At 42.8% G+C, this 9,747-nt stretch overlaps 1 protein-coding gene across 1 annotated transcript; it reads left to right on the top strand.

Annotated features, from left to right (window-relative positions):
- Positions 1-5,288: 5,288 nt before the first annotated feature.
- On the top strand, positions 5,289-9,145 carry LOC4350552 (CBS domain-containing protein CBSCBSPB5). The gene is made up of 12 exons (XM_015761129.3): positions 5,289-5,482; positions 5,571-5,754; positions 6,241-6,617; positions 7,059-7,172; positions 7,288-7,354; positions 7,483-7,588; positions 7,683-7,741; positions 7,840-7,964; positions 8,063-8,163; positions 8,284-8,369; positions 8,484-8,573; positions 8,684-9,145. The coding sequence occupies exons 1-12, from the start codon at positions 5,358-5,360 to the stop codon at positions 8,912-8,914; spliced, it is 1,665 nt and encodes a 554-aa protein (XP_015616615.2). The 5' UTR covers positions 5,289-5,357; the 3' UTR covers positions 8,915-9,145.
- Positions 9,146-9,747: the final 602 nt, after the last annotated feature.

The following is a 9,747-nucleotide window of genomic DNA, read 5'->3' as shown; positions in this document are numbered from 1 at the left end:
AGGACCAATGGCAGTGGGGAGGGGGTGTATATATGGCCTTTTGGAGTGAGGGAATAAGTAGAGGAGAGGGCAAATGGGGTTGTGGGGATAGCAAAGGGAGGATGATCCTCTATGGAAGTTTGTTTGATTGGTCATGGTGTGGGTTTGTTTTTGCTCTTGGCAATTGATGGATTGATGGTGTTGGTTTTATTTTATTAGAGGGGTACGGTGGTGCTATATGTATCTCGCGCGCATGTGTTTGTTATGTATATATATATATATCGAATATAATAAAATACACTTATATGGATACGTCACTATCTTTCATTAAGGTTACACATGTACAATGTTATCTCGCATATATATATATATATATATATATATATATATATATATATATATATATATATATATATATATATATATATATATATATATATATATATATATATATATATATATATATATATATATATATATATATATCTAAGATTAATTAGTCGTGTAACTAGGACACTCTGTTATGCTTTGCTATGTGCGATATTATTCGTTTTTGTTTAAATTTACGTAGTATATGTGCCGTTTTAGTTTCGATTGTGGCATTTTAGTTGCATGAATCTTACATACGTGGAAAGATGGTGGATCAATCGTGCTATTTTGTCGTCTTCAATATGGGTACTATCTTGAGTGATTGATATTGGTAGTTTGTTTGTCCTGTCAGTTTGCAATCGGATGTAACAATGCATCGACTTTCACTTTAGTTGTTCCCCTCTCGATCGAGTTATATGAACTCTTCATAATTCATCATTTATGTGATGAGTCTTGTGTGTGACCACTAAAAGAAGTTGACTACATCTGTGTCAGCTATTTCAGATTGTCAGTCGTTTGTACTAGAGTTTTTAAGTAAATTATTCTAGTTCATCTAGTTTTTTTAAAAAAATTAAAGTTAAGAGGTATATATTGACAAGGCTAATGCATTTATTGTATTATTATCTACAAATATTTTAGTAGAATATCCATCAATACACATGTCCAATATTTGCTGGTTAAAATACTAAGGATATTCTAAAATCAATCCATTTGTCGAATGTTAGAAATCAATCAGATTTTTTCTACCATTACATTTACATCCAACGGACTACAAAAGAAAATAATAAATACATATTTACTTACAGATTATTTTTATCAAAATTATAGTGCACTTATATGTTATATTAACTGAATTTACAAATGTAATTTTAGTTATATAGGACTGTAGTTTTATATTACAATGTAAATATTATTTTATCTATACAGCCAAATTCTCCTCCATGCTCAATTGGCTAAGCGTTGTACATGGTAAGCATCCGATCGTGAGATTGAATCCTACCACCCCAAGGTTTGGTGGTAAGCTGCCTCAGTTTTTCTGGATGTTGTTAGCATGAATCTCACCATAAATTGGAGGGTTGAAAATCAAGTGATTTCCAACGAAAAATCTGTTGACAAAGATTTAGCAAAATCGAAAAAAAAAATCACTACTTTGTTGAACTCTCTATAAATATGAAATAAAATTAAGGCTTTCTAATCAAAGACAAGAACATATAAAGTACACATATAACAAAACACACATTCTAATTATCGTACCAGTTGATCTACAGTAGCACAGTACTAACCACTTTGGGTTTATCAACCAATTGATCTGAACACACCACCAATTAACTACTCCTTGAGCACCCAATCATATTGAGCCATAGAAGATCACAACAAGGTGATGTGGAAGGGAAGGTGATACTCAGTGCTCAACTGTAGCTATGGCTATAGCAGATGGAATCAAAAGCAGTTGATGACAGATTCCAAACCCAGTCATATGGTCACCACCCCATCTTCTTCCTCTGCCATTCCATGCAAGCAACAACCATGTCTTCTTTTTTTTTTCCCCTTTTTTTTTTCTTCACACAAGACCCTGTGGCTACTTGCCCTCGTCCTCACGTGTTGTCCTCTACCTCTCATTGGTGAAAAGCATGGAATAAAGGTTTCAGAAAGAGAAGAAAGAAGGGCCAAAAGAAACTACTCATGGTATAATGGTGGTTTGATTCAACTCTCTGAAGAAATTTTGCATTTGCATGAGGATGGTTGTTGCAGTGTCTGTTTCAGTGCTGAGCCTGCAGATTTGGTCAGATGGTGCAAGAGGACAATGCTGAACTTAATTGCCTACATGGTTTGTTAGGCTCCTCGTGATGATCACACCGAGTGTGTACGTGTTAGTTTTTGGAATGTATTAGACAACTAATTAATGGGATTGCCCTTCCATGCCAGGCAGACTGGTAGCCACGGCAAAATGGGTCATTAATCCTATGAGCATTTTGTGCATATTCTGCTAATTAATCCCATTAATGTTGAATTATATATGCTCTCTTTCATAAGTAGTTTGGCTTGCTACTTTTTGTTAGAGAACACACATGGGTCATGTTTGGTGGCCACAATTTTTGGACCAGGGACGACGAGACGTCTAGTTTACTGATTCTTATTTTAAGCATATCTAAACATATATAGATAATTTGCATCATATCATGTCTATCACTTTATGTATAGTTTATTAGGTCCTCCCTTTTCGGTCGTTTGTGGGTGAAAGAATATTTATGTGTTCACAAGCTTGGTTTGGATCTCATCAAGTACCTCTTCTTTTTCTTTTTAAACGAAGATTAGCACATGTAATTCAGTATAACTTGGAGTATACGGTTTTTGGATCTATTGCTGCCTAAGTGAAAGATGATGGAATGAGTTCCTTTTGTGTGAAAAGACTGAAGAAACTTGTACAGGAGAATAAAGCAAGTGGTAGCTTTTTTTTTTTGTGACCTTATCAAATGTTTTACTCCATGAATAGATTTATCAGGACTTCTCCTTTCAACTAGATTAATTAATTTCCATTTTTTTGACCTTATAAAATGTTTTACTCCATGGATCTGTTTACCTGGGTTTCTATTTCAACCAGATTAATTAACTTCCATTTTTGAAAGATTATGAAAATAACTATTGAAGTAATTTTAAGCGCATCGAAAATAAGGACTAATAATTGGTGCAGACATTCCAGGCCAATAGGACGCATTGTATACGAAGCTGGCTAGGATGTCTCAATATGCTTAATCAAAACAGATTTCTGTTTTTTCTTTTTTGCGGTGAAAACAGAATTCTGTTGGAATACCTAAATTTCACAAACAGGAATTCGGATTCAAAAAAAGAAAATTCTGTAATTGACAATAGACCAACATTATTTCCTTTCCTTATGTAAATCTAAGTTGCAAAGTGGGGTTGACAGGATGAAGCGGACAGCAAAATGCGCAGCTCAAACATACAAACATATTGGTAATACACATTCTTTTGAAGAGAAGATTCTCAAGAGCTTTACTTAGTGTAGTAAAACAAGCACCAATTAATAACTGAACCACTTTTAGTTTGATTTCAATAGCAAAATGAAGTTTAATGAAAGGGATAACCTTGCTAGTCAACGACAGACTATTGATCTACATGGAAATGACGAACTAGCTAGCTAGCTCTAGATAGTGATGGCATACATCCACAATCCTGATCGAGCAGGGGCCCATACAATTTTCCTCAAATTATGGTGAAACATGCAGTGACTTTGTTTCTGCGCAATCTCTTATAAGCAACTACCTAAATTAAAACTTTTAGGTGGTTTATTGTTTTTCTCCGGCGTCTGATAGTTTGTCAAAGGTTGCTGATAAACCAATGCAGGTTTGTGCGCGGGTGCTATTGGCTCAGTTCCAGCTTAAAAGCCTTGATGATTTCAAATGTCACAATTTGATTTTTTTAGTTACTTTTAGGAGCTTCTAATCTGTCATTATCCTGATCTCTTTTCATGATTGCAACGAAGACAATGTAAAAAAAAAGTCTACCTGAAATTATTCCAAAGAATCAAATCTTAAAGTTAGCCTCCAAACCTGAGCCCAATCATGCATCAAGCTCTTCATCTACAACAAAATAGAAAAAAGAACACTTGGATGGAATTGAGACCTGTGTTCTGGTCTCCCTAAAATATGGTATGTGCCTTGTCATCTCATGACACCAAACATGCAAGTCATACACAAAGCATGAGAGAAAATAATTTTTGTGCAAATAATTCCTTTGCAGCTAACATACATGGGGACCAAGTAGGTGCAACAGTATACAGAAGCTTCCTGCATGTGTGTTAGGTGCATGGGCTGCATCAACAGTATAATTGGCCATTGTCCCTGTGTGCTTGGGGTGACAAGCTAGAGGTATGGCTTTGAACGGCTACATATGCATATATATAATATATATATGTATGATGTTGAACAGTTGATAATTCCAGCCAATTATTTGTTGTTTGGATGCAAGTTTGGGGTTTGGTCCTCATGTGCACTGTTTTGCATCTGTGGAAGATAGCTGCACTCTACTGTGTTGTGGATATAGGATGGAGGAGAGCTCACTCATTCCAAGAAGGGAGAAATGGGTTGGTGTGCTTTTCAATTTACATAACACATGTTCTTTTTAGCTTATTCACCGTATTATTGAAATAATGAAATTTATTAGTTGTTGGATCCACACTTTCTGAAATATGTTTTTTTTTAAAAAAAACAATTTTCTCTACTATACTATTGTTTAGACGATTTATTTTAAGCTATTGTTAAGTTTATTTCTTAAAATATCTAATTATCTCTATAATCAAATCGATACTTTCCTAAAATAACCTGCTCAACAATCTAGGTTAAACAGGGATATGCTGAGTTGGATACTTTTTTTTTCTTTTTTAACTCATATACTATGGCATGCTAGATCATCTCTAGATGTAAAAATTCCATGGAAAACAGTTCAGTTTTATTGAAATTAATAGTGAAAAATGGTCAATCATTTCAAATGGACATTGGGTCCTAGCAAAAGTACATGGTTTTCTTTGGACTGCACCACCACTACAGAAGATACGGATGATTATGTCTTCGAAAAACAAAACCTATTCAGAAGACTTATGATTGCACACCCATGTACAAACATGTCTTTATACATAATTTATTAGTTGTCTTATTGTTTTTTCTAAAGGACACACTGTGTGTTAGGAGACGTATTCGCGGCTGTACATTTAAGTATGGTGTTGCATATGTAGCCATGCGCATGTAATTGAAAAACACTTGAGGCCTAAACTGATGTAATTAAGGCCAGGCCCAACACATGACAGTGGGCTTCTTGGGCGTTGTTCACTTGGGCCCAAATACGCATCACTCTCCCCTACCACAGGTTATAATTGGGCAGGGCAACGAATTCCTAGCTTAATTAATTCTGCGATTAATAAATAATCCAACTCATTAATGATAAACGAGCAAATTTAATTGGCCAGCGAACTCGGAGACGCGCGAACCATCGCAATGGCCGGCCGCCGGTCGTCGCCGCCGCGGCGGACGATGTCGATGGGTAGCGGCTCCCTCCCCCGCCGCCCCACCGCCGCAGCCGGCGGCGCTGGCTCCATGCTTCCCGGGCTCTCCCGGTCAATGTACGAAGAAGAATTTGGTTGAGTCGATCGGCGGCGCGAATGCATGCGACGTTGTTAATTCTCATGGGGCGCCATGGATTTGACGCAGGACGATGGGCGGCGGCGGCGTCGGCGGCGAGCGGACGGTGAGGCGGCTGCGGCTGTCGAAGGCGCTGACGGTGCCGGAGAGCACGACGGTGCTGGAGGCGTGCCGGCGGATGGCGGCGCGCCGGGCCGACGCCGCGCTGCTCACCGACTCCAACGCCCTCCTCTGCGGCATCCTCACCGACAAGGTCACGCACCATAATTATTTTTGGCAAAATTTACGTTCAATATATGAGAAATTACTCTACTAGGTTAAAAAATCGAGATACCATGAACCGTGCAAAAAAGAATTAAAAAAATTGCAATTTATAAAATTTAGAACAAATGTCACAAATCTAGAATGTCCTAGAGCAAATTTTGTCTAAATTTTCCCATTATTGTGAAAAATACGGTGCCACGTTTTTTCTTACGTAATTACTTTCTCTCTATCATATAATTATATAGGGTGAATTATGAAAATTATAATATAACTAATGAAATTTACTTACAGCGTAGTAATAGTCTTAAATATTATATTACATGGTATACTTACAATATAAATATAGATAATTTATACTGCAAAAACAATAATCCAACTGGCGAAACATGTGGCAACATGAATATATACGCTTAATTTCCCCTTCTCTGTATGTAAAAGATACGAACAATCAATCAATCAATCGATCAATCTGCAGGACATTGCGACGCGGGTGATCGCGCGGGAGCTGAAGATCGAGGAGACGCCGGCGTGGAAGGTGATGACCCGGCACCCGGTGTTCGTGCCGTCGGAGACGCTGGCGGTGGAGGCGCTGCACAAGATGGTGCAGGGCAAGTTCAGGCACCTCCCCGTGGTGGAGAACGGCGAGGTGATCGCCATGCTCGACATCGCCAAGTGCCTCTACGACGCCATCGCCAGGATCGAGAGGGCGTCCGACAAGGGGAAGGCCGCCGCCATCGCCTCCGCCGTCGACGCCGCCGCTGGCAACGACCCCACCGCCAGCTCCATGGTCGAGGCCTTCAAGGAGCAGATGCTCAGGCCGTCCCTCTCTACCATCACCACCGCGGAATCAACGTAATGTCTCCGTTATAAGTTTCAATATATATCATTAGATGACCATCTCGATATTCTATTTTTCTCTTTTAGATTATGCACGGCAGACGCACACACCCACATACATCACTAGCTACACACGCAATACTGTACTCACACCACCTTGCAAATGCGCCTCCTAACACACGCTTAAAGAGACAGAAACCAACGGCATATCCCTAAAATCACAGAAACCAATGGTCAATTGAAAGTCCTTCTGCTGTCTTGTATGTGTGTAATATTTGTGGGTACCAGGATTTGAATCCTGATGAGTGAAGTCATGCACTGCATCCACGACTTCACCATCACACCACGGGTGCTTCCCCGCCATCTCGATATTATATTGCACTTTAGTTATTGTTATGCAATTCTACTTTGTTTTGTTCAAATTGCACATTGGATGATCAGTTGGTTGATTTATAGGGTCGTCATCGTGTCGCCGGGCGATTCGGTGCTGACGGCAACGCAGAAGATGGTGGAGGTGCACGCGAGCTCGGCCGTCGTCGCCGTCGGGAACAAGGCTCAGGGAATCCTCACGTATGTGACTGATCACAATCTTGCTTGCTTACTTTGCTTTGGTCATCCACAAAGTTCTCTCTAAAATTGATGTGTGTGGTGCAAATTAAATTAACGGATTTTTGTTGATGTGCAGCTCAAGGGACATCTTGATGAGGATGATTGCCAAGAATCTCCCTGCGGATTCGACGCCGGTTGAGAAGGTAGGACAGGATTGATAAACTGATAATTGATGAATCACTTGCTCTTAATACCTTCCAAGAACCATAAAACATCTCAAAAAACATATATTATGCACGAATTTGATATGTATATACGTTTTATTTACTAGGTGATGACACTGGATCCCGAATGCGCGACAGTGGACATGCCAATACTCGATGCTCTCCGGATCATGCAAGAGAGGAAATTCTTGCATCTCCCTGTCATGGACAGAGGTAGGTAAAATGTAGACTAGTAAATGAAATTGTTTGGTATATATATGATGTGATGATTGATCTGCGGGTTTTGCCGTTGTCGGTTTCGCAACAGATGGATCCATAGTCTCCATCCTAGACGTGATCGACATCACACATGCAGCATTCTCCATTGTAAGTTCTTGATTGGCCATGTATGATTGAAGAAAAATGTTCAGGTTTGTAATTTGTTGAGATGTCTCTCCACTGATTGCAAATGAGTGGGTGGGTAGGTTGAAGGCAACGGCGATGGTGCCGTGAACGATGACGCGGCAATCTCCATGGTCCAGAGGTTTTGGGACTCTGCAATGGCCTTGGGACCCCTAGACGATGAGATTGAATCACAATCCCAGATAAGGTTGCTGTCGTCATCCTGAAATTCTCGTTTCCGCAAATGTACACTGGCATTTCCAGTATGTGTGACCTTGCTCATTCTCCATCTTCCCAATCGGCCAGCGAGGCATCGAGGTCGCAGATGATGTCGGACATCCACAACGAGCAGTCGTTCTCGTTCAAGCTCCAGGACAGGCGAGGACGGATGCACCGGTTCAGCTGTGGTACTACACTAGTACTCGAACCGTGCCGGTTTTTGTACAGTGTTTTCATTTCTGGCTAGCAGGTATTGTTGCACTGTAGCTCATCCGACAAACCAAAACACATTTTCGATTTTCTTGCAGAGGTGCAGAGCCTGACGCCGTTGATCACCTGCATCCTCCAGCGGCTCGGCCCCGACCTCGACCGCGACCACCTCCCTCAAATCCTTGTAAGCAATGTCAATCCAGTCCCACCATTGCCCAGAAAAAAAAAAAGCTTGAAAATGCAAACAAAAGCTGCAAGCAAGTCGTTAACTGAACAACTGGTGCTGCGTGTGTTGCAGTACGAAGACGAAGACCGTGACAAGGTGGTGCTGGCGTCCGACGACGACCTCACGGCGGCGGTGGACCACGCCAGGCTCGCTGGCTGGAAGGCATGCACGAACTAGACAGCTGATCGATCTCTGAATGTTCCTGAATCCTGATCATCGATCATCACCGTCCTTTGATTCTTGTACCTGTGCTTGTGGATCTTTAATTGCAGGGCCTGAAGCTGTACCTGGACTACTCCGGTAGCTCCGGCGTCCGTAGGAAGAGCGTGGTTCCCAGCGTCGGGGTCGGGGGCGGCGGCGGCGGCCGCAGCAGTGGCGGCAGCACGGCGGTGATGGACCTGTCGAGCCGGGACGCGTGGGCGGCGGCATACAGCGGTGTGGCCGCCGGCGCCGCCCTGGTCACCGGCCTCGGCCTGATGGCCTATCTCCGGAGAGCTAGCTGAGTTCCAAGAGTTGAAGGTTTACAAAGTGATCTTTCAGAAAGCTTAGACGGGCCGGGCTGGAAAAAAAAGCTGTATGGTCATGAAGGCTGGGCTGAGCTGGGCCAAAAGCCCAAGATGTATGATGAATATCCTTAGATGGGCTTGGGCTAGGCCCATCAGAAAGGGGTGGAAATGAAACCATTGTGTATAGATGAAAGTGGTTTGATGAAAGATGAAAGGGTTAATTGGATCCATGCCACTGCAAATAGAGAAAATCTACTCCCCGGTATCCCGTGGTGTCGGGATAGCTCTTCAACCTTATCCATCCGACCACCCGCATCCTCATCCACCCGACGCAATCCCCATCTCACTCTCACCTCACTCCCCTCCTCTCTCTCTCTCTCTGAAGAAGGCCGAGCGGAGACGAAGCCGGCCGGGAGGAAGGGGTCGTCGTCGTCGTCTCCGGCGGCCGAGGAGGACGACAATGGCACTGTGCCGGCGAAGTCGGCCAACCCTCAGCGGGGTCGCCCTCGAGCTCGCCTTCCCTTGCTGCGCCGCTTTGGCTCACCGCCCTCGTCGGTCGGATGTGCGCCGGGGAGTCGTCGCCCCGGGGAGGGCAGAAGCGGGAGCTCCCCTCGTCCTCGCCCTCGGCCTCGGCGTCACCGTCGTCCCCGCTGCGGCCTGCCGCTTTGCGCCTCCGGGATGAAGGCTGGCAGTGTGCGTCGACTTGCAACAGGTATGGCCGTCAACCTCCTCCTCAGCTCCTCCTCGAGACTTCTCATACTCTCTGGCTCGGGCCTCGACCCTCAACTCGCCGTGCCTCCTCGGCGCTATCCTCCGCCGTTGCGGCCCTC

This window comes from Oryza sativa, chromosome 11, assembly GCF_034140825.1.
Source record: "Oryza sativa Japonica Group chromosome 11, ASM3414082v1".
Classification (NCBI taxonomy): Eukaryota; Viridiplantae; Streptophyta; class Magnoliopsida; order Poales; family Poaceae; genus Oryza; species Oryza sativa.
Note: the sequence above shows the minus strand (reverse complement) of the source record. Positions and strands in the feature narration are given on the sequence as shown.

Bases quoted from the DNA above. Each gene is read 5' to 3' on its own strand.
- LOC4350552 (XM_015761129.3), top strand. From the start codon at position 5,358: ATGGCCGGCCGCCGGTCGTCGCCGCCGCGGCGGACGATGTCGATGGGT. The intron at 6,618-7,058 runs GTAATGTCTCCG...GTTGATTTATAG, and splicing joins ATCACCACCGCGGAATCAAC to GGTCGTCATCGTGTCGCCGG. The intron at 7,742-7,839 runs GTAAGTTCTTGA...GTGGGTGGGTAG, and splicing joins CACATGCAGCATTCTCCATT to GTTGAAGGCAACGGCGATGG.